This window comes from Oxyura jamaicensis, chromosome 3 (genome assembly GCF_011077185.1).
Source record: "Oxyura jamaicensis isolate SHBP4307 breed ruddy duck chromosome 3, BPBGC_Ojam_1.0, whole genome shotgun sequence".
Taxonomy (NCBI): domain Eukaryota; kingdom Metazoa; phylum Chordata; class Aves; order Anseriformes; family Anatidae; genus Oxyura; species Oxyura jamaicensis.
In genome coordinates, this window is record NC_048895.1 from 25793647 (window position 1) to 25816403 (window position 22757).

Genomic DNA, 22757 nt, shown 5'->3' on the forward strand with positions numbered 1-22757 from the left:
CCGGAGCCCCGGCACCCCCCCGGCTCCTCCGGTCCTCCTCCCCGGCCCGGAGCTCCGGCCGGAGCGGGAGGATGTCGGGCAGCACGGCGAGGAAGGTGCAGCCCTTCACCATCAGCACCAAGCTGTCCCTGCCCAAGTGCGCCGCCGATTTCGCGGCCGACGCCTGCCCCGGCATCGCCCTCGCCTCGGCGCTGGACAACCACCGGGGCCTCCGGCGAGACCTCAACCAGCGCATCTCCCTCTACCTGGCCCAGGCCAGGGGGGGTCCCGCCGGGCCCCCCGGCCAGCCCCGCGGCGAGGAGGAGAGGCTGAGCCGGGGCTCCCTGGCGCGCTCCATCAAGAAGATCACGCTCTCCAACTGGCACGGGGAGGCCGGCTCCGGGGATGCAGGGGGGCCCGGGGACCCCGGCTGGGCTGGAGGGGAGAGGAACCACAACAACAACAACAGCAGGACGGGGAAGGCTCAGTTCAAGGTAAGCGCTCCCCTTGCACCCTGCTCCCTGTCCCGCCTCGGGGCCGGATCCTGGTTCAGCTCCTGCGGTGGGAGGCTGCGGGGTGCTTGAGGGCGAGCTGGGGATGGGCTAGCCCAGGATGAACGTGGGATGGCAAAGCTCAGCCCCGCAGCCCAAGCCCTGGGGTGCTCAGCCCCTTGGATGCTTGTGGTTGCGTGCGGGGAGCTGGGAACTCGCCCCCTGCTCTTTTACCAGAGGGGAAACCGAGGCTGGGAGAAGGGAAGTGACTCACGAAGGGCCACACAGTGAGGCAGAGCCAGGACGAGGCTCCTGCCCGCCCGGCCCCCACCACGGCCGGGAGCAGGACCCGGCAGCCCTGGCACCCTGCCCTCCGCGTTTCGGCGCTGGTGGACGCGTATGTCCCGAGAGACCCCCCTGTGCAGCAGGGATGGGGAGCGGGGCGGCTCGGAGACCTCGCCAGGCTCTCCTTGTGCTTTAACCCCGACCCGCAGCAGCTGGTTTCACGGCGGGATAGCGCCGTGGAGAGCCGCGCAGCCGGCTGCCAAAACCCTCTTCTTCATTGCCAATAAAGGCCAGGCGCAGCCTCGCAAGAGCTGCCGGGCCCTTCAGCACGCAGGCAGCTCCTCGCGGCACGAGCCTGCGCAGCCCGAGGGGCATCAGTGTGAGGGCTCCCCTCTCTTGTACAAGGCAGGGCCCTGTGCCCACCCTGGAGGTGCTGTTCGGGGCGCTGGACAGTGCCAGGATCGGCCCTGCCTGCCTGCACGGCGTGGGGGGGTGGAGCTGGGAGGGAGGCTGCAAGATGGAGCTCGGGGAGTAGGGCGAGAGCCAGGGCACCGGGCAAGCCGTGTGCGGTGCGGGGTGGCAGCCGGAGGAGGGCAGGGAGAGCTGTCCCCCGGCAGGCTGGAGGGCAGGCACGGCGGCTTGCTGGGGCTCTCCCAAGCCTGCCCCGTGGCCCCCACCAGCCCAGCCCTGGCCTCGGCTCTGCTGCGACCTCGCAGCCCTGCGGGAGGCCGGGACCTCCGACGGGACGAGCACAATGCAGCTGCAGCCTGGAAGGGTCCTGGCGCTGCTCCTTGTTCTCGTGTGAAGCCATTGGCACCCACCCTTCTAAGGGGCCGCGGCGAGTGTGTGTGCCGGGTTAGTTTTGCTGTTAGCGAGGGACAGAAGCCTCAGAGGGGGCAGCTGAGGACACTGCGCTCGTTCCACGTGTGGCTGTGAAGGCTGTGTTCTGGCCTCGTGGGCACCGAGGAAGAAGTTTTTCCTCTGATCCCTAGCCACCAGCCAAGAAGATGTGCGTGTGTGTTGAGCGCAGATGCAGGAGCGTGAGCCTTTGCACCTCTGCTTTGTGTGGGAGGCACCGCTCCCTCCCGGCAGCCTTCAGCCTCCGGGGCAGCGAGAGGAAGGGTTTGTTCCGCCCGAGCGAGGGCCCAGCTCCGGCCAGAGGGACCGGCCCCACTGCGGGAAGGATGAAGTCATCCCTGTGCCTCCAGCCCTGTTTTCCTGCCGCCGGCGGGGCGCGGGCCGGGGCCCTAAATAAAGCTCCCCTGTCACCTGCGGGCTCGGCTCCCGCGGCTGGGTGCGGCCAGCCTGGGACACTGCTGCCTATCAGAGGGGCTTCGTGGGGTCCCGAATGGCATCCGATGGGCGTAGAGGGTCAGAGGGACTGCCCTTGCGCACGGTCCAAGCGATCCCACGCGCTTCTTGCCCTGGGCTTGAGCCGCGTGGAGGCTAAGGTAACGCGGAGTTCATCCCGGGCCTCCTCGCCGTGCCTGGCCTGCCTTCCTCCTGCCTCTCCTGCTCACACCCCAGCCCCTCCATCCCGCGGGAGCCCTTCCCTGTGAGTCAGCCACCCTCTTAACTCTTGCCTCCCAGCCCGGCCGGCCTCAGGTGCCGGCAGCCCACAGGGCTCACGTTTGCTGCAGTGGAGGAGGCTGGGGCCGCCAAGCCTGCCCACCGTGAGAGCGGGCTCGGACTGCCAGCAGCTGGTGGATGGGATTTTGCTGGTTTTGGAGTTGATTCAAGGGGAAAAAAAAATGTGTGGGGAAGCTCAAATGAAGACAGCACCAAGCAAAGAAGCTTCGGAAGCTCTTGCCTGCAAGCAGGGGCTGTGGCTGCTGCAGAGGGGTGTGCAGGAGCGCTGCCAGGCTCTCTGCTGCTGGCACCCACCTCCTGCGGCCGCTCAGCTGCTGCCAGGCTGACGGGGCTGCGCCTTCCCCGCCTCTAGGTCTATCTCAGGAAGGATGTGGACGTGGAGGACGAGAAGCAGGAGGCTGGGAGCCCCCAGGCCGGCGGTTTCTGCTCCCCGCTGGACAGAGGTTCCCCCTTCGAGGCGGTACGTCCCCGCGCACGCTGCTGGGATGGGGCGACCGAGGGGCTGGGGGCTGAGCAAATGGGGCTGGGGGCTCGCTGCCGAGGAGCGCAGAGCCTCGAGGTGCATGGTGGCGTCTGCCGAAAACGGGGTGCATCTGTCACCGGGGGGCACAGGGGCTGCAGGGGGCTGGGTTACGGGCTCTTCCAGCACTGGCAGTGTCAAGAGGCTGAGGATGACGGAGTCGCAGGAGGGCCTGAGAATCTGTGTTGCTATTTAAAAAAGCAGGGGAGGGAAAAAAAAAAAAAAAAAGAGAGAAATATAAAAAAAAAGATTTCTCTAGTTCTTGCGGTTAGGCAGAGAGGCTTTGAAAAGCGACTCCCATGTCATCAGCAGGGCAACACATGCCAGAGTGGTTAGAGAGCCTGAAGCTCGCCCCAGTCCTGCAGCTCCGCACCCAGGAGGTAGCACCCTGGCAGGCATGAGCTGGTGCCCGGGGGCTGCTCCTGCCTCGAGCTGGGGCGCAATGAGCTCAGCTCCAGCTTAGGGTGGCCCCAGCTTCGAAAGCAGCCCCACGGCGCCCAGTTATGGGGCCAGGGGGCAGCTCAGTCCCTGGGGGCGGCGGGGCCCCGTGCTGGGAAGGAGCGCCTGAGAGAGGCCTTGCTCCCCCCGGGTTCTGTGCAGCTGGGCCCAGGGCTGCTCTTGGAGGGGGGCCAGCTCCTTGTGCTGGCTGACCTTCGCCGTCGCCCCCGGCGGAGCTGGAGCCCTGACAGAGCATTTCGTCAGCGCCGCCCGCCCGCGAGGCCGAGCCCCGGGGGTGATGCCGTGCTTCTTCCCCCCGCCGCTTGCTTGGGCTGGGGGTCTCCCCGGGTTGCTCTGCGCCCTTCTGTCCTGACGGGGTGACCCAGGAGCACCCCCAGGGTGACACCGAGTGAAAACCATGGGCATGTAGGCTCCTTGCAGAAAGCCCCAGAGGGCACGGGGACAAGTCGGGGTGCTGGGAGTGACCCGGGGATGAGGGGCAGCCTGGCCATCCCCCAGCAGGCTGCGCCTGGGGACGTGGTGAGAGTGCTCCAAGTAGATCAGCAGAGCAGCAGGATGAGGGATGAGGCAGGCTGGCGTATTTTAGTTAGGCTTCCAAAACTCGCCCTCTCCCAGGGGACAGCAGGGAGGGCTCCCCGGGGTGACGCACTGACCCCCCTGCCTCTGCCCCCCCAGGTGGCACCACACAAAGAGAGCCCCAGGAGCAAGGAGCCGGCGGCCCCGAGGAGCGTCGGGCGAGGCGTCACGGGAGCACCCACCCTCGTCGACCCGAGCCCCCTGCTCGCACAGTTCAACCGGGAGGTGCTGCAGGTGAGCCCGCCCGGGGGGCTCGGGGAGCACGGGAGGAATAGGGCCGGGTCCGGCCGCCTTCCACGCGGGCTGCGGGTGGGGTGCGCCGCAGGGAGGGCTGCGCGGCCGGCCTCGAGCGGAGCCATTGTTGTGGCGTGAGATCATCTTTGGCCGCCTCCGCCTGGCTCTGAGCCCCGGGGAGAGGGGGTCAGCCCGCACCGGGGCCCCGCTTCCTCCCCACGTGCACGCTCGCCTCCCGCCCCCCGTCCTCCTCCTCCTCTTCCTCCTCCTCCTCCTCCCGCTTTCCCTCGCCAGCAGCATGGGAACAGGGGCAGGGAGGAGAGAAGGGAGATGCTGCTCGCCTTCCCGTCGCCGCCGGCTCTTTCACCAGCCCCGTTGTGCCCAGGGGGGTTTGGGCAGCCCCCCAGCCTCCCAGTGCCACGTCCCCCGGGGGTCTGGCGGAGGCGTCCATCCGCACGTCTCTTCCCACACCGCAGGCGGAGGGCTGGGTGCGAGGCAAGCTGCGGGACCTGAAGGACGGCTGCGACCTGCAGGGCTGGGAGCAGGTGGCCCAGAGCCTGCAGAGGGAGATGAAGGACTTCGAGAACACCCTGATCAAGCTCAGCCAGGTGAGGCCGGGCTGCGGCCCTCACCCCGGGGAGTCCCCCCGGGCTCTTGGTGAGCCCCCCATGACCGATGGGGTCCCTCGCCCCGCAGATGGGCGAGCAGCTGACGTGCAGGCCGAGCCCCGGCGCCGAGGCGGTGCGGAGGCAGCTGCAGGCCCTGCGGGAGCAGTGGCAGCTCCTGAAGCAGACGGCCGCCAGCCAGAGCAGGGCCCTGGGGGGGCTGCGCAGCCTGCAGGACTTCAGCAGGAAGGCCGAGCGCCTCGAGGCCTGGATCCGCCACAAGGTGCGGTAAGGGCAGCGTGCCCCGGGGCTGGGCCGCCTGTGTGGCCATGTCCCCCCACTGCTCACAGCCTCCCCCTGTCCCAGGAGGAGAAGCCCTGCCTGGCGGCCCTCCTGCAGGAAAGCCCGGACAAGATCCAGCTCACCCGCCGCATCCTCGACTTGAAGCAGGTGGGGGACTGCTTTTTGGCAGCATGGGGGGAGCTCGGCCGCCATCTCCTCCCTCTTACGGCTCGGGATGAGGGAGGCCAGCTCTGCCCACCCAAGCAGCTCTCCAAAACCCAGCCAGCGCCCCCGAGGGACAGGGGGTGCTGATTCCTGCCTCTGCTCGGCTCAGGAGGAGCAGCAGTTCCAGAGCCTGCACGAGGAGCTCAACAGCCTGGCTCAAAAGCTGGAGAAACAAGGCAAAAGCGAGAGCAGGAGCGTCTCTGCCCGGCGCAAGCACCTCAACAAAATGTGAGCGGAGGCAGCGGGGCGACGAAGCAGGCACGGGCAGCGCTGTGACACGAGCTGCCCTTCACCTCTGCAATTCCCGCAGGTGGCTGCGGCTGCAGGGCACCCTGAAGGAGCACCACGAGGCTCTGCAGCTGGCCCTGGAGGTCGCCGCCTTCCTCCAGCAAGCGGATACCCTGCTGGCTGCCATCCACGCCAAGGTACCGGCACTCGAGCCCCTGCACAGCTCCGTGCAGAGAGAAATGGCAGGGGGAGCACCCCGCTCTCGTCCCCTGCATGCTGTGGATGGAGCTGGGGGGCAGAGCCCAGCGTGGGGTGGGGAGATGCAGAGCAGTAAATGTGGCTTGGCTGGTGGGTCATGAGCATGCCAGAGCTGAGGGCAGGGCCCTGTCCCCTCCCCGCACTGACTGCGGCTTCTTCTTACAGTGGAGGAGTGTCTGCGGTGTGGGGAAGCAAGGGGAGGCCGAGCCAAGCCAGGATCGGGATGTCAGGGACATAGCCAGCCAGGTGATGGTAAGTGCGGGTCTCATCCTCGTCCCCTGAGCCCTGGGAGCATCCCGGGGGGCTGGGGCTTGCGTGCCTTGTGGGGTCCGTGCTGGCACCGATGGGGCTGGGGGCTCGGTGTGCACCCCACATCCACGTGGGGCAGCTGGGGTGAGTGGCAAGCAGGCACCGTGTGCGGCTCGTCCCTTGCCGGCCCTGCCACCACTCCCCTGTCCTGCAGATGCTGGACGTGACCGTGTCGCAGCTCCTCAGCCTGCAGCCCAGCCTGGCAGCCCGAGTCACCCCCAGGCACCGAGACGTGAAGGAGAGCTGGGCCCAGCTCCAGCAGGCACTGAGGTAGGGCAGCCCCCAGCCCTGGAGGCCTGGAGCCCGTGGTGGCTGCATCTGGCTGTGAAAAGAAGGGGTTTGGGTTTGCACCGTGACCTTAGAGGGTTCCCTCCTTTTTCCATGCCTCAGTCTCTCGAAAACGGGGTGATCTGGAGCACGAAAAGTGAGCTTTAAGGGCTCTCTCTGCTCAGGGGCTCTCTTTTCTCCATCCTCTGCCCCCCTGCGCCTCCCTTCACTCCCTGCCCCTTTCCAGGACCGAGAAGGCTCCAGCACTGGCTCTGGGAAGTGGTTTCCCAGGGGGAGAAGCTGCGGCTGCAAGCACTGAGCCCCACAGAGATGGCAGCAGCCGGGAGCCAGTGGGGAAGGGCGCAGGAGACAAGCAGAAGAGAGATCCCGGCGGCAGCACGGTGAGCACGGCAGCTCAGCCCTGCCTCCCCACGGCCTCTCCAGGGCCTCCGCGGTAGGAAGCCGGCTGAGCTTGTGGGAATTTGGTCGTTGGCCAGAGCCCAAGCCCAGCGCTCTGCCGTGGCTCGGATACAGCGAGCCGCAGCAACCAGCCCCGCGACCAGCCCCCGGGGCAGAGGAGGCATGGAGCCTTGGTGCCGCAGGTGCAGAAGGACGTGTCGAGCAGGACGGCGGAGCACGTGCGAGGCGAGGGGAGCAGCCCTGGCTCTCCGGCAGCGGGAGGGGACAGCAGGAGGTACAGGTTGCGGGGGTGGCTCTCGGGAGTGGGACGGGGTGGGGGTCCCCGTGGCTGACCGTCCCCCTCTCCGCAGGAGGAGGAGGGGTCCTGGAGAGGCGGAGGCTGAGAGGGGCATGCAGCCCCCGGAGGCCCAGGTGCAGGATGTCTGCCAGGTGGCAAGCACGGTAATGTCTCCCCAGGAGCCCAGGCACATCCCCCTGCCCCTTCGCTCCCAGACCATCCGTTGTGGGGTCCCCCTTTTCCCACTCCCCGTTAATTGTGGGTGCGCACGTCCCCGCGCTCCTCAGCAGGCTGCATGCTCAACGAGAGCGTGGCTCTTGCCACCCAGCTCCTGTGGGGGATGCAGAGAGCCGGGAAGGGCAGGCTCCAGCATGGCTGTGCCCCCGCTGAGCCCCCTGCAGCGTGGGGACATGGGGCAGGACCCACCTGAGCACTGTCCCTGCCTCCAGGAGGGGCAGGAGGCGGCGGGAAGCCCCCAGGTGGAGGCCATGCTGCGGGAGCTGGGCGAGCTGTGGGAGGACCTGCAGAGGAAGCACCAGGAGAACGGCGCCGTGCTGCGGGAAATCGATAAGGTGAGTGACCGGCATCACCCGCACGTTGCTCCAGCGGTGCCACGGGCACCCAATGTCTGGCCACCAGCCTGGCTCCTGCACCCCCTGGGTGGCTCAAAGCCGGGGCGATGCGGCCAGTCCCACCTCCCTGCTGTCCCCGCAGGCACTGAGGCTGGTGGGGGAGCTGGACCGTGCCGAGCAGTGGCTGCAAGCCGTGGCGGGGTCGCTCTCGGAGCCAGCAGCCATGAGGAGCCCCGCGGAGCTGCGCAGGGACCTGGAGGGGACGGGCCAGCTGGAGAGGCAGCTCCTGCTGTGCGGCATCAAGCTCCAGGCGCTGCGGGAGGAGGCGGCGGGCGAGACGCCCGCAGAGCACGAGGGAGCGAGGAAGATGCAGAGGAAGGTGGAGATGGTGGAGGAGAAGTGAGTAGCAGGGGAGGCTGCCTCCTCTCCGGTCCCTGGGGTGGGTAGGGAGGAGGATCTTCCACCCAGGGAGGTGCAGGGGGCCCTGGGAGCCACGACGGACGCCTGTCCCCGTAGGTTGGCACACGTGCAGGCAGCCCTGCGGCGCCGAGCTGCTGACCTGCGTGACTCCCTGGTGCTGTCTGAGTTCCTGCAGAACCTGCAAGAGGAGGAGGCACGGAGCAGGCAGGGAGCCAGGGAGGTGAGCAGCGGGCATGGGAGCCCTTTGGGATTGCCCAGCGGCTGGGGCTGGCCCAAGGGTTGGTCTGAGGCTGGCAGGGGGCCCCAGGGCTGCCTCTCTCCATCCTGGACGCTTTGGGGTCGCTCCACATCTCCCTAATGCCCAGTGTCTCTGTTGGCTTCAGCCAGGGAGCGGGCGTTGTGGCTCGCAGGGGGCTTTTCCCCTGCTCTCGGCCCAGGCTGAGGACAGCAAGGAGGTGAGCAGCCCCTTGGGAGAGCTGCAGGAGGCCGTGGAGATGCTGAACGACGCGGTGAAGGAGCGCGAGCGCGTCATGGAGGTGGCAGCAGAGACGGAGAGCCTGGAGCGCCTGGTAGGGGACGGGGACACGGGGCTTCAGGGACGCAACCCAGGTGGCCCGCCTGCAGCTGCACGTGCCACTTGGCTGGGAGGGGTGCCACGGCAGGGCTCATCTCCGTCCTCCCTCCCACCCAGGTGGCAGAGGTGTCCCCACGCCTGGAGGCCCTGCGGTGCAGCCTGGAGGCCCTGGCTCACGACACCGCCCAAGCGGAGAGCGGCTTCACCACGGTGAAGAGCGAGAAGGACCTCCCGGGGCTGCAGGGCTTGCAGAGCCGGCAGCAGGAGATGGAGGTGAGCCCTGGGGAGCCCCGTGGCCCGCCGGGCACGTGGCGGGGAGGTGTCCCGGCAGGATGGGGCCATCCTGGGGAGGTGCTGGCCCCCGAGGGCCCAGGTGTCGTAAGCCTTGGCGTGCCGCGGCGTCTGGGCTGGAATTTTCCAGCCCAGGCCAGGAAAGGGGAGAGAGCTTGCGTCAGCTCCCATGTGCCAGCACCCAGCTGCCAGCTCCTCGCTCATCTTTCCACCAGCGGCATGGTGACTCAGGCGGGCAGAGCGGGCTGGCGGGGAAACCGCACGGAGAAAACTCTGCCTCGCCATGTCACCCAAAGCATCCCGAGCGTTTATTTTTTCCCCCCTCTGGTCTTCAGCGTGCGGTATCGGAGACCCTGCAGGGGCAGCTGGAGGAGCTGGAGCGAGCAGCTGCCCGCTTGCAAGAGCTCTGCCCCTCTCGCCTGTGCCCGCTCAGCCGGGAGGTGCAGGACACGCTGCGGGCGTGGGCAGGGCTGCGGGAGCTGCTGCGGGAGACCCGTGCCCACGTGCAGCAGGCCGGCCGGCTGCGGCACTTCTTCAGGGATTACTTGGCCATGATGTAAGTGGCGATGAGCAGACGGGGTTATCTCTGCGGCGGGGGAGCTGCTGGGAGCGCGGTGTTCCCGGAGCTGGGGATGCTCGCACGCTAAGTGCAGTGCTGGAGCTGGAGCTGGGAGCGTCTGGAGCCCAAAGTGAAGGGCTGTGCCCGGTCTGCGTGCACGCAGCATCCTGCTTGGGCCAGTCCCTGAGGGCCAAAGGGCCTTGCTTGAAGCCACCCCATCACCAAGCCGTCCCAAAGGTGGTGGCAGTACGGGGATTGATGGGGGGACCTCAGGCCCTGCACAGCCATCGGGGCCAAAGGGCATCTTGGCATCCCTGAGGAGCCACAACTCGTGGGAGATGAGGGCAGGTTGGGAATGGCTTCCCTGGGTTGTCCCTGAGCCTGTCTTTCACGTGCCCTCAGCTCCTGGACAGAAGACACGCGGGCTCAGATCTTCTCCGAAAGCCCGAGCAGCCACGGCATCCTGGAGACGCAGTGTGAGGAGCTGGAAAAGAAGATCGAGGGCAAGCTGAAGGAGTTTGAGGAGCTGGCGGCGGCGGGGCAGCAGCTGGTGTCGGAGGAGCACTACCTGAGCGCCACGGTAAGCGAAGGGCAGCCAGGACGGGGGAGCCACCTTCGGCATCCCACGGGAATCTGTCCCTGGAGGAGAGAGGGCGCGGTGGGCGCGGGGCCCGATGAGTGGTATGGTGCCCTCGAGCCTGGGCACCCAGCTTCTCCTGTGCCCCCAGATCCAGGAGCGCCTGGAGGAGCTGCAGAGCATGCTGGGCTGGGTGCTGGTGCGCTGGCGAGCGCAGAGGCACCAGCGGGACACCGGGAGCAAGCAGGAGGAGAGGAGGGACCCCGAGAGCCCCTTGAGAGCATCCCCTGCCGGCCAAGTGAGTACCCAGCTGCGCTGAGAGCGCTGATGGAGCAGGCGGCACACCAGTGGATGGGGGACATGTCACTGTGTGGTGACACCCCTGGGACACTCAGGACAAGAGAGGCAGGACAAGAGAGGATTGTCCTGAGAAAGTGCAGCCCTTCCTTCACCTTCCCTCCTGTCTCATTCCCCAGGAGCAGCGTGCCCCGTGTGCTCAGGAGAGCATCCTCAGCCCGACGAGGTCTGGTCCCTTCTCCTTCCCCGTGCCAGCACAAGGACCAGAGCCGCGGGTGCTGGCAGGAGCAGCAGTCTCCCCTCCAGCATCACCTCTCTCAGACACCCCGTCAGGAGGGGAGCGGGGCTGGGGGGACCCCAGCATCTCAGGAAGCCCCGAACAGGCTCTGGCCTGGGATCCCTCCGAGACCTCCACGCTGCTGCTGCCGCCGCGGGGCCCCAGCGGGCTGGGGGGCACGGTCAACCTGATCCTGAGCATCGGCAAGAAGGGCGAGAAGAAGAAGGTGCAGGTGGAGGAGGCACCACGGACGGTACGTGGGGCTTGGGGGGGGGGCTTGTAGGGCTTCTGGGTGCCCCTGTGGTGGCACCCAGCCAGGCTGTCCCTAGCAGAGCTGCCTGGCCTGCATAAGTCTCTGCTGGATGTCGAGTGACTCCCGAGGGCTAAGGACCAGCTTGTGCCACCCCTTTCCTGCTCTTCCCTGGCTGCAGCTCCTCACCCCTGCGCATCCAACACCCCTCTCTGTCTCTCTCTCCCCCTGCTCAGCTCCCTGCCACTAAACCCTCAGGCTGTAAAACCTTTTGGAAGCGTTGCCAGGGGCTTGTAGGAAACACTTGGGGTAGTTTAAAGCGAAAGAGAAAGCCGCCTCGCCAGCCGGCGGAAGAGGTAACAGCCCGCAGAAGCTGCTTGCGGGGCGGAGTGCCTGCATGGTGTGAACCCGCCTGCTCCGGACCTGCGCTGCCGCAGCCACGCGCCCTGCCCATGGCATGCGGGGCGAAGGGAGGGCTGGGCTGGCAGCCCCAAGGGACAGGAGGTGCTCTTCCAGCTCCACGGGGCATCCACGGGGAAAAGCACAGCCCTTGGGGTGCCGGGCGAGGCGTTTTCAGGAGCCGGGGGTCACCCTTCTCCATCTCTGTGCCTGCAGGTGCTGCTGGAGGAGAGCTACGGGGAAAAGGCCAGGAAAAGCGCTGGCACGCCGCAGCCAGCAAAGCGGGTGCCTGCTGCATCGTGCCGCCCTCCGGCACCCAGCTCTGGCTCGCCGGCCGCCTCCCACACCCTGCCCAAGCCCAGCACTGGCTCCCTCTTCAACAGCCTGCAGAGGAGGGAGCGGGCGAGGGCCGAGCAGGCGCGGCTGCTGACGCTGCAGGGGATCATGGGCGCCAGCTCCCTCCAGCCCCTGCCCGAGGAGCGGCACGGCCCCAGCAACACCTGGCCTCTCAAGTGCGGCTGGAGGAAGGCGGCGGGGACCCCCGGCCCCCCGCTCGGGGAGCTGCTGCTCTACGTGAAGAACCCCCTGGTGCGGGACATCGACGCCGAGTGCGGGGCAGCCCCCCGGCACCCCAAACCTCGCCTCGATCCCCCCGGAGCCGCGCAGCGCCTGGGGCCGAAAGCCACGTGCCCACACCTTTCCCTGGGCTCCGTGCTCAGCCTGGAGCTGCCCAAGGATGTGGCGGCCCTGGGGCGCCTCCGAGGTGCGGCACCGCCGGAGGAGGAGGAGGAAGAGAGGAAGGGCAGGGGGGTGAGGTGGTGGGAGCCCACCAGAGAGGCCAGGCGGCAGGAGGACACGGGCGGGCACAGTCCCCAGCAGCCTGGTGATGACCTGGGGGTGTCCCCCAAAGCTGAGCGAGGAACGTGGTTCGAAGAGGTGAGCTTCAACCCCAGCTACGGCCGGCACAAGGCACGGGGCCTGGAGGCTGCCCGCAGCGCCGGGGAGGAGCGCAGGAGCCCGCGGCACCCCACCAGCACCAGCCAACACCTCCCGGACTCGCAGCCGGGCCGGCCGCCCCACATCAGCGTGCTGCACGAGCAGCTCGGCCACGAGCAGGACCTGCTGGCCACCCGCTTGGACCAGGACAGCATCCCTGCTGCCTCCTGTAGGGCCAGGCACCGCAAAGCCGCTCGGCTAGAGATGGGGCCGTCCCCCTCAGGCACCCCGGGCAGGGCAGGAGCCATCCCTGGTGTTGCCCTTGCTCAGCACCCACCCAGCAGCGCCCAGCACGGGGGATCCCCGGCTTCCCCCGCCGCTCCCACCCAGCTCTCCGTCTTCGAGTGGGCGCTGGGGTCCCCGCAGCCCCCCAGCCCGGCGCCGGGTGCCGGGGAGGTTTGCCACCCTGCTCACGGGCAGTTCGAGGAGGAGGAGGAGGAGCTGCAGGCCATCTGGGACAGGGCGGGTGAGCGGCGAGCACCCAGCCACCCGCCAGGGAGCCCCCCCAGCTCCGACACCGCCGGCGGGCCCCTCATCCTCTCGGCGGCCAACAACGTGCTGGTGGCCAAGTTCACCCTCCCCACCGCTGCCCGGATCCTGCACAGCCCGGCGGGAGGGAAGGGGCACGGAGGCAGCCCCCACGGGCACGGGGCAGCCCCCTGCCTGGAGGAGACAGTGTCCGCGGCCCCCTCGGACAGCCCCGGTGCATGGGATCGGAGGAGGCATCGGGAAGAGGAGAGAGAGGGCAATCAGGTCAGTGCCATGGCTGGGGGCTCTCCCTCGGGGTTGGCGGGGTAGTGGGGTGCCCTGGATGAGTGTGGGGAGCCGAGGGGTGAGGTGATGCTCACATGCTCCACATGGGGGTGTGGGGAAGAGCGAGGGGCTGAATTCGGGAGTGCCAGCTGCATGGTGCTCCCCTACCAGTGCTCAGCCTTCGACAGGCAGCACTTGACCCTAAAAACGGGGCGCCCTGATGTAACACAGCCCCAGTTGTCCCATTTGGTGTTGCCTGCTGGTGTGGGTCAGACAAAGCCCACATGTCCTGGGGCTGATCCCCAGGGCTCCTTCCCTCACCTGCTGTCTGCTTGCAGGCTCCTGCTGGTAAAACAGAGTTTCAGATGATGGAGGGGACGCTGGAAAGGAAGCACGTGCTGCAGACAGGAGGGAGGAAGGTACGGTCAGTCACCTTCGGGACCGGGGTGCTGGGCCATGAGGCCATGGGGGCTGCTGGAGTGGGGGGCAGCAAGGGGACTCCTCCGTGCACCCCAGCCTCCTGGCAGCTGTGGGGCACGGGGACAGCGGGAAGGACCCCGACAGTCTTAATGGGGACACCCCGTAGCGTCTCACAGATGCTGGCCCCATGGTGTGCACAGAGATCCCAGGGATGGGGATGTTGTGTGTGGTGGGAGAGCACTGCACCTCATCCAAACCCTTGTCGCCCACCATCGCCCGTGCCACCACTGTCCCCTTCTCCTGTCCCGCAGGCGAGCTGCCGCGCCTGGGGCCTCTTCCACGCCGTGCTGATGAGGCAGACGCTGTGCTTCTACCAGGACCGGAGGGACAGCCTCAAGGTATGGGGGGGGCTGCGTATGGGGGTCCTCGTGGCCGGCTGGGGAAGGGGGAACTGCAAACCCTGCCGTGGTTTTTGCTCTTCCCTGTGCTGCAGAGCTCCGTGGTGGCCCTTCCCCTCAACCTCGCTGGGGCCGTCTGCACCCCGGACACCGAGTACACCAAAAAGACCAACTGCTTCAGGCTGCAGTGAGTACCCCCCAGCCCGGCCCCCGGGAGATGGGGATTCATCTACAAACCGTGCTTTTCTTGCTGCTGACTTCTTCCCCTGCCAGGCTGCGGGACGGCTCCGAGTACCTCCTGCGGGCCCCGTCGCAGCCCCTGATGAACGAGTGGGTCTCCAAGCTGCAGCAAAACTCAGGTGAGCGGCCGCCGGGAGCTGGCACCTCTGTGCTGCAGCCCCTTCGGAGCTGGGTGTGGGACGGGGCGAGCCGAAGCGTGGCCTCGCCTCTGATTTATGCAGGCTCCTGACCTGCCTCGGGAGCTGCGCTTCTGTGCCAACAGGACTTGGAGGCTTTGTTTTCACACCGCATACACAGCTAGAAATCAGCAATAACAGGGCTGACGTCAGCCGAGGCTCAGCAGCAAAAAAGCCAGCCTTGGGAAGATCATAAATGGGCTCTGGTCTTCCCGTGCCCCTCATCTTCCATGCCTGTGGGGCCTGGGAGCCCCTTCCAGGCGAGGAGATCTGTCAGACCGGGGTCTCCCCACTGCCACAGCCGTTCCCCGGGGGCTCGGGCTGTGCATCTCGGGCTGCTTTACAGGAGCCAGTGCAGCCCCTGCAGATGGTGGTCATGGGTGGTCACCCCGTGGGCTCGCTGGGGGTGTCCCACGTGCCATCCCGTGCTGCAGCGTGCCTCTGTGCCCCCAACACCTTGTTTGCTGTGCCCAGGTTTCCCCGAAGTGGATTACTTCCAGGCAGCCGCGCAGTGCGTCGAGGGTGCCAGCGCTGCCGGGGGGTGAGTAGCCAGGGGGGTACCCTCTCAGCACCTCAGGTGGCCCACGGCAGGCAGGAGGGTGCCACGAGGCACTTTCCCACTTGAGGGGTGCTTCTTCCACTTGGCCCTTGCGCTGAAGCTCTGCCCAGGCTCTGTCAGCAGCCGAGCTGGTACACCTCTGCTACCTTCCAGCTTCGGCAAGGCGTCCGGCCCCGGCAGCTCCCACCTGCAGGGACACCTTCAGGCCGTGGCCGCCAAGAGCCAGGAGATCGTGGTGCTACCCCGCTCAAACGCCCGGCTGCAGCTGCCCCTGGACACGCAGGATGGCCCCGCTGATGGCACGTTGGCTGCAGGTGACTTCCTCACCTCGATGTCTCTGGGCCCCATGGGGTTTCCTCTACTTGCTGCCCAAATGCAGCCCCAGCGGGTGCTCCTGGGGTTGCTCTGCTCCTGCCCGAGGTCCGTGGCGGAGCGCGATGCTGGGCTACTTGGGATGATGCAGGGCTGTCCTGTGGTGGCCTTGCCTTGTGTCACAGTGCTGTGTTGGTGTCTGCGTGACATCCTGACAGAGTCAAGGCAACCCACTGGTGGAGAGCGTTTCCACCTGGGCGTGTGTCCATGCACACCTCCTTGATCCGTCTCCGTTCTGCTTCAGAGGATGTCCGTGGGGCTGTCAGCCACGCAGCCGGGCCCAGGGAGCAGCAGTGGTCACCCAGGACGTCCCCGGGGCTGTGGGACAACGGCTGCCCAGATGATGATGACTGCGGGCTGGTGGCCAACAAGCGGCGTTCCTACTCCTTCACCTCAGGTACGGTGGGGTCGGGGCACACGTGTATGGGGCAGCCTTGTCCAGCGGCCCCCTGCCCTGCAGCCCCATCAGGGCAGGAGGTGCTTCACCCACAGGGGTTTGTCCCGGGGGAGCGGTGGTGGCCATGGGACGGGTCACCTGTCCCACCAGGAGGCATCTCCCGCACCCTGTGCCATCTCCAAGCACCCTGCGGGGGGGCCGTGCTCAGCCCCACAGCTGTCAGCATGGGGAGAGACGGCTTCCCTGGGCGAGCTCCTGGTTTCGCTGTCACTGCCAGGAGGTGGCACCAGCGCCCCTGTCCCCAGAGCCACCCGTGCAGTGCTGGTGTCCCCATCCCCGCAGCCCGGGCTGCAGCACCCCATGCCCTGCCTGGGGAGGGTTTGGGGGGGCTGGCAGCCTCTCACTGCTCCCTCCCGCAGCCACCTACCAGAAGATCACCCCCGTGGCCGTGCCCCAGGAGCCGCTGGAGGCCGGGAGCAGCTACTCGGTCACGCTGTACATCGGGGAGCAGGCGCCGGCCGTGCCCCGGGCGCGCTGCCACTCCTTCGTGGCCCGGCCGGGGAGCCCGCGGGACGCGCTGGGGGAGAAGCCCCCCGGCCCCCCTCGCCCCAAGAACAAGTCCGTCTTCAAGAAGTTCTTCGGCAAGAAGGAGTGAGCCCCGGCCGAGGGGGAGGAAAGCCCCCGCCTGCCTGTTTTCCTCCCCTCGGGTGCCATCCTTGCACCGTCTCCGCTCCTAGCACCAGCTCACCGCTCGCCGCCAGCCCGGGGGGGCTGCACCGCACCCCTGCCTCCCCCTTCCCACCCCCGGGCCTCCCCCCACACACAGCACAGGCAGGGCCGGGGGTGTTTTTATTAAAAAACAGATAGACACGCGGTCTGGGAGCTGCTTCATCCAGCCTGGGGAGGGGCTCTGGAAGGTGGGTGGTGGTCGGGTCAGAGGAGGGGGCTCCCACAGCCGGGCTCGGTGCTGCTTGAGGTGAAGCCTGAGCTGCCTGGCATGTTCCCTCATGGCACCTGGACACTATTTCCCTCACTTGCTCAGCTTCGAGCCTCGTGCTCGGTGCAGGATGGCCGCAGGCAGGCACGTGCTGCAGTGATGGTCAGGGAGCGTGGCCAGGCCCCGGGGGCTTCCCTGTCCCAAAATTTTGCAATAACTTCGCCAGGCTGTGCTGGTTTCAGCCACTCCGGTTCCTGTCTGTGCTGGGAAGGGGAGGGAGCCCAAACCCCGTCCGGGTGTGCACCAGCCCTTGGGCAAACGGCAGGTCTGTGAGGACGCTCCCGGCAGGCTCCAAGGCTCAGCCTCTCCTCCGCAGGCGCAGGATGGGGCTTAAAATAGCCGGGCTGGCTGCCGCCCAGATCCGCAGCGAGGGCTGCGGGCGCAGAAACGCGAGTAGTGGGCACAGGGCTGCTCCCACCCCCGTGTCCCGCTGCAACCCCCGGCTGGGGACGGGCACTGCGGGGACATCGGTGTCACCCGGTGAGGGGCTTTGTGCACCCGGAGGGGAGCTGGGGGGATCTGGGGCCGCAGATTTCTCTTGGCTCGGTGTCTTGGCTCGGTCACCTGTTTTCCTCCAGCACCGCCGCTCGGCCCGTGCACACTGCCTTAATGGGAAGAGACCAGGGCTGGGGGGGATGCCCTGGGACGGGGCCGGCCCCGGCCGTGCCGCCAGGAGGCACTTGCAGCCCCGGCCGTGCGCAGCAGCCGCTCGGTCAGGAGCCGCCAGCTCATTCCTGAGCTGCTCAGGGGCCCGGCAGAGGGGCTGCGGGGCTGGGGCCGCACGGAGGGCTCGTCCCCCCTCCTTGGGGTGCGTGGCACAGCCGGAGCCACCGACCTGCCCCAAGTGTCCCACGTTGGCTCAAGTCCATCACGGTGGCGTTCATGGAGAGGGGACGGGGGCACCTTGTGACCCCAGGCAGAGCCCAGGGCACGCTCCCCGTGCAGCGGGGCGTCCCAGGAGTGTACCATCCCCTCACCCAAGCTGCAGCAGGGCGCCGTCCCCTCAGCCTCTCCCCTTCCTCGCCCTGGCGCCGGGCCCCGCTGACGAATCCCGCTGGCGGTCTGTACGGCAGGCGCCGCTGCCCCCCGCTAATCCCCGCGTGCACGCAGCCTCCACCTGCTGAGCCAGCGGCAGCCCTGCGGAGCTGCTCGCAGCCAGCGCCCGCCTGAGGAGCTCGCGGCGTGCCGGGGGCTCCGCAGCCCCCATCCTGCCTCCACCGGAGGACCCCCGGCACCGGGCAAGGCGGCAGCGGGGAGCTGAGCCCTGGAGGTAACGGGCAGGGTTGGCGAGAGGGAAAGGCGCTGGGCTGGGGGCTGGGGAGGGGACGTGGCTCTGAGAAACCACCACGAGGAGCCGCGTGCAAGGTCACCCCGCAGCCGGGGGGCTGTCACCCACCGCCCCGTCCCTCCGCCTCGGGGCTGAACGGGGATCTGGGGCTTCCCAGCCCCGCGGTGACAAGGACGATCCAGCTCCCAGCCCTGCTGCGGCTGGAAGGGAAAGGGCCGGGGGCAGCAGGGTCTGCAGGGCGATGCCTATAGGGCAGGGCCCCCACTTCACAAGGATTTTGTCCCCACGAGGGCGCCGGGCATCCCCGCGCGGGGGCCGAGGGCTGTCCTGCAGCCGGGTGTCCTTGGTGCGTCAGGCAGAGCGCTAGGACCTGGGGAGAGGCAGGCAGGCAGCGCTGGCAGCTCTCCCCCCGAGCAGTGCGGGATCCGGACTTGTCAGCCGGCAGCACCGCGGGCACGCAGCCTGCCAGCGGCCCTGCGGACACCGGGAAAAAACAAACAACACAACACAACATGTAAGCGTGCGTGGCCGTGTCCCGGGCTGGCACCGTGTGCCGCGGCCGCAGGGCTGGGGACAGCCGCCGCGGAGCTGCACGGGCTGTAAATAGGGCACGGGGCTGAGCGACGGGGCCGTGGGACAGCAGGTCAGAGCTGGGGCACGGGGACAGCGGCAGCGGCGGCTTTGCTCTGCGCTCTGTCCCGTAACAGGGTAAGGGTTGGGGTGCCGTGGGGGTGGCAGGTGGTGCGATGGGGTTTTTTGGCCCCAGTGTGCTTGCCCCCACGGTCGTGGCCATACCGGGGTGGTGCCTTGTGTTTCTGTAAGGTCCCTGGGGTGCAGGCAGCGCAGGGGACACACTGGGGAGCCCTCGCTCTGTGCCTCTCCCTTGGGGTTCCTTCCCCAGCGCTGCCCAAACCTCGCAAGCCCTTTGTCCCCATAGCCAGACTCTCTCCCGTGACCCTTCCAAGCTGCAGGCTGACCGCTGGGAGCCCGCCCTCGGCCCTCTCTCCACTCCCTACCCAGCTCCTTCTTTCCCAGGTGCTGTCCCCGTGCTGCCCTCGGCATGATTCGGCCGGGACGCGGCGGCCCCGGCTGCCCCTCGGCTTGTTTGCAGGATCCTGACCCCGCGCGGGGCGCAGAGGCCGGGGCAGGGTCCGCAGCCTGGCCCTTGCCCCCACGCTGCCTCTCGGCGTGGCGGCACCGTGCCACTGTCCTGGCCAAAGCCCCACATGGGGGATGCGGGTCGGGGTGGGCAGCCCTGGTTTCAGCCCACCGAGCTGCCCCGGGGGCTCATCGGCTTCTCGGGGAGCTCTGCCTGTTTTTGGGGGGCTCCCATCACTTCCGCAGCCGCGTCCATAATGCGCCCATCCCGGCTGAGAGCAGCACCCCAAAATCTTGACGGTGCCCCAGATCTGGGTTCTCGCCGACCCCCCAGAAGGCTGCTCCCCCCCCCAAACACACAGCCCCCCCAGCAGCCCCGAGGCGCCGGGGCCGGGCGCGCCGCCGGCTGCGGCCAGCAGAGGGGAGCACCGGGCCGCGCTCCCCCTGCGATGAGTTTGTCGGTGCTTTGGCACCGCTCCGGGGCTTTTCCCAGCACAACGGGCTCGGCACCGCTCGCCCCAGCCCACGCGAAACCCGGGGAGAAGCAGGTGGTACCCCTGAGAAAGCCCCCTCTCCTCGTCGGCACCCCAAAGCCCCGTGGCACCCCAAAGGATTTCCTCTGCCCTGTATTTTTAGCACATCCCCTGCCCACGGGCGTACGTCGGAGGGCAGGTGCTCACTTGGGATGCCCCCCATGGGGGGCTCAGGCTTTGTCCCTCCTCTCCAGGACAGTCAGCGTGCTCAGCGGCCAGTCTTAGGCTTGGCCTGCCCTTCTTGTGATGTCTCAGCATCGCGCCCCGTTGCTCGGCCTCGGGGCCGCGTTGTGGCTTGGGAACGCAAGCAAACACGGCTGGCAGGGAGGGGAAATAATGAGCGGCTTGTAGTGCTGGGAGCTGTGGGAAAGGGCCCTCCTGGATGTCTCCCCGGGAGATGTTTGGGAGCATTCAGCCACAGCCCCGCTGCTGAATTGCCTGAAGGGGAAAGCATGACAGGACAGGCTCCGCTCTCCAAGCAGGATTCAGTCAGCCGTGCCAGGCGTTTACTCAGAGCCGAATTCCTCCACGCCAGCCAGCAGCTGTCGGGCTGGGCGCGGGTTTGGGCAGGCGCAGATTTGGGCAGGCACCGCTGTGAAAGCTCCTGGGGCTGCGTGTGGCGCCCTCTTCTGCCTGCGGCCCCATGCCATGGTCCCCACGGTGCCGTCCCCACGGTCCCCACGGTGCCATCCCCACGGTCCCCGTGGCGGCTGGCAGCGTCTGGCCGTGGTGGCGCTCCCCAGAAGCCATGCAGGACTCTGCCCGCTGGTGTCGGGACGCCTTGGGAAGGCTGATGGGGAGGTATGGCTGCAGGACGTCCTTCAGGTTGGAGCTTTGGGCTGGGAGGGGATGACCCGGCAGCAGCCCTCCCTTCTCCCTGGCACGTTACCCCTTTCCCAGCTCCCCTGGTGCATTTTATGAGCGTGACCGGGTGCCAGCTGGCTCCTTGGCGGGACACTGGCGCTGCCGGCCAAGGGCCTGGATGCCCCCCGCACACTGCCTCGAGGAGCCGGGTGCCCCTGTGGATTTGTGTGGCTCCCTCGGCCCACGCTGCCACCAGAGCCAGCTCCCTCCTCCGCCAAGGACCCCTGGGGCGAGAAGCGTGGTCCCTCGGACAAGGGACCGGGCACTCTGCTGGCCCATGCCCTGGGGCTGCGATTTCCAGATACCTTGGAGCAGCCAGGGGAGGTCCCCACCTCACCCCGGTGCCTCCTGCACCACTGGGAGCCCACACCACGTGTCGTGGGTTCCCCCAGGTCTCAGCCTGGCCCCTCGCAGGTAGGAGCAGCCCGTGGGGGGGGAGAGGACAGCACTGCGCCGGCAGGCTGGTGGCTGCTGCTGTCACTCAGTAACCAGCTGCCCTGCAGCTCCGCGCCAGTAGCTGTCATTAGGCAGTAAATGCTTGTCAGAGGAGCAAAGGGGCAGCTGCAGAGGAGCAGGGGGAGCAGGGAAGGGAGGCAGAGGAATGGGGGTTTGTGCCCCCCAGCCCGCACCCAAGTTCTGCCAAGGGGAGCACCAGCCCCAGGTCCCAAAGATGCTGCTGTCCCCATGGGCAGCCAGCCCTGCTTCCCCTCGGGATGATGGAGGGGACGGGAGGCCTCTGAGCACCCGGGCCCCTTGCTGAGCCGCTGGACAATGGGGTTTGTTCCTGCCTGCTGAGCTGGAAAGGCACCCACGGCCCCATTTCGACTGCGAGCAGCCTGGCTTTATCCTGGCAGGTCTGGCCGTGGGAGGACGCAGAGGGACGGCGGCGTGCCGGCGGTGTGTGCAGCCCCCTGTGAGCGGTGACAGGCACGGCCGGAGCTCCGGAGAGCATCACAGCACACAGGTGAGCATCACCTCCTGCCCCAGTCGCAGGGCAGGCGTCCCCGGGGTCACTGCTGGGAGCCCCATGAGTGATGGTGGGAGAGCCCTGTCCCCAAACGGGGCTGGCAGCAGCCCCCGGGGACCTCAGCAAGAGGCTGAGGACCTCTGTTGACTATCAAAGTGTCTGGGACTGCTGCAGCCTCATTACAACTGGGTCTCCAGAAGCCTGTAGTGTTTTTTCCCCCCTGCCATTGACCAAGAGATCCAGCATCTTCTGCGTTTCCCTCCATGTGACTGATGGAAATGCTCCTTGTCCTGCCTTGCCGAGCGCAGCTCCGCTCCCCTGGCCTGTCACACGTGCGCACAATCGGATACCGCTGCTAATCCGCTCGCCACCCCGCTCCTGCCTGTGGCTCTGCCTTTTAATCCCGCTGCCTCTGATTCTCTCCTCCGTGGAGCAGAGGCCCTGAGCCCCTGGGTGGCCGCTGCACCTGCGGTGTCACAGGGCAGTCACAGAAGGGGCCCGGCCCTTTGCTCAGCGCCGCGTAACCCCCGGGTGTGCAGCAGAGCAGGAGGAGAGCCGGTTTCCCCCAGCCCTGCCGGGGGTGAGCAGAGCAAATCAGCTCTGCACGTGCCCGGGCAGAGGGAGACCTCTGCGCGGCGACATGCATGCCTGTGTTTTATAGCCCTGCCTTTCCGCACACAGGTGCTGCAGGTGGCCGGGGCTGCCCTCGCTTCTGCAAAAAGCCCTCGGCAGGAGGGGTGCCCCAGCAGGTCTCGCACCAGGCATCATCTGGGCACCCTACAGGCAAAGCACCCCGCACGCCAGCCCCCTGCTTATCCCGCAGGCCTGAAGCACGGCCCCGTTTTGGGCACAGAGTCTGATGCTTGGCTTGGATTCGGGATGGCAAGCGTGGCTTTGTGCCGGGAACGGGTTGGTGCGCAGGCCCGTGTCCTCACCCTGCCTCGGTTCCCTCCGACTGCAGCACAGGCAAATGAGGGGAAAAGGAAAATCTCACTCCGGAGGAGGAAGGCTTGTGGGTTAATTAACGTATGGTTGCAAAGTGCTTGCAAATCTCTGAGGGAAGCGTTTGCCATGGGTGCCAAGTGTAAAGGATTCTCGAAACGCCGAGTGCATACAAATACTAACCAGCTCCTCGGGCTCTAAAACTCAAACACTGCCCGAGAGGTACAGAAAATATTTCTTCAGATTATGGCCACTGCCTGGAATAAATCTCACGTTTTGCTCTTGCTTTCAAAATCAGCCGCTTGTTTGCCTTCCCCTTCTGGATTTAGTTGCTTTAGTGGATGCGGGGAATTGCTACAAGGAAAAAAAAAAGAAAGAAAGAAAGAAAAAAGCAGCTTTTGTGAAATGTTTGGCAGTGAGCGTATCTGTTTGTTCTGCCCGTTAAAAACTGGTCAGCTAGGCTGGAGTACAGCCTACAAACTGAGCTCCAGGTGACGGCTTTGGCTTGCCTGTGGCACACACCTGAGGTTTCGGAA

The 22757-nt window shown here is 67.2% G+C and overlaps 3 protein-coding genes across 5 annotated transcripts in view; all 3 read left to right on the top strand.

Moving 5' to 3' along the window:
* The first annotated feature begins 6 nt into the window (after positions 1-6).
* On the top strand, positions 7-12419 carry LOC118163711 (spectrin beta chain, non-erythrocytic 5-like). The gene is made up of 26 exons (XM_035320623.1): positions 7-473; positions 2698-2805; positions 4000-4134; positions 4611-4742; positions 4831-5022; positions 5106-5189; positions 5356-5474; positions 5557-5671; positions 5898-5984; positions 6196-6311; positions 6556-6709; positions 6911-7002; positions 7079-7169; positions 7464-7577; positions 7720-7976; positions 8094-8217; positions 8381-8566; positions 8689-8844; positions 9198-9418; positions 9824-10001; positions 10150-10296; positions 10475-10825; positions 11059-11178; positions 11438-12301; positions 12332-12376; positions 12408-12419. The coding sequence occupies exons 1-26, from the start codon at positions 72-74 to the stop codon at positions 12417-12419; spliced, it is 4602 nt and encodes a 1533-aa protein (XP_035176514.1). The 5' UTR covers positions 7-71.
* Positions 12391-22757, top strand: part of LOC118165343 (spectrin beta chain, non-erythrocytic 1-like) — a 16681-nt gene continuing 6314 nt past the window's right edge. Inside the window, exons 1-9 of one of the 2 annotated variants that reach the window (XM_035323355.1) lie at positions 12391-12970; positions 13309-13389; positions 13702-13788; positions 13884-13975; positions 14062-14147; positions 14679-14734; positions 14944-15077; positions 15380-15532; positions 15952-16255. In XM_035323355.1, coding sequence (XP_035179246.1) covers positions 12422-12970; positions 13309-13389; positions 13702-13788; positions 13884-13975; positions 14062-14147; positions 14679-14734; positions 14944-15060 — 1068 coding nt within the window. In that variant the 5' untranslated portion in view covers positions 12391-12421 and the 3' untranslated portion in view covers positions 15061-15077; positions 15380-15532; positions 15952-16255. Of the gene's footprint in view, positions 12971-13308; positions 13390-13701; positions 13789-13883; positions 13976-14061; positions 14148-14678; positions 14735-14943; positions 15078-15379; positions 15533-15951; positions 16406-22757 lie in introns of those variants that run through there. The other variant, XM_035323354.1, reaches the window with a different exon arrangement.
* Positions 17686-22757, top strand: part of SLC29A1 (solute carrier family 29 member 1 (Augustine blood group)) — a 25703-nt gene continuing 20631 nt past the window's right edge. The window contains exons 1-2 of one of the 2 annotated variants that reach the window (XM_035323346.1): positions 17686-17799; positions 21167-21276. The gene's annotated coding sequence lies outside the window, so the exon portion shown is untranslated. The remainder of the gene's footprint in view (positions 17800-21166; positions 21277-22757) is intronic. The other variant, XM_035323349.1, reaches the window with a different exon arrangement.

What these genes read in the sequence shown, in the direction of transcription:
- LOC118163711 (XM_035320623.1), top strand. Translation starts at nt 72, where the DNA reads ATGTCGGGCAGCACGGCGAGGAAGGTGCAGCCCTTCACCATCAGCACC. An exon ending in GAGATCCCGGCGGCAGCACG is followed by an intron (nt 6,710 to 6,910) that starts GTGAGCACGGCA and finishes TTGGTGCCGCAG; the next exon opens with GTGCAGAAGGACGTGTCGAG. An exon ending in GAGCATCCCCTGCCGGCCAA is followed by an intron (nt 10,297 to 10,474) that starts GTGAGTACCCAG and finishes CTCATTCCCCAG; the next exon opens with GAGCAGCGTGCCCCGTGTGC.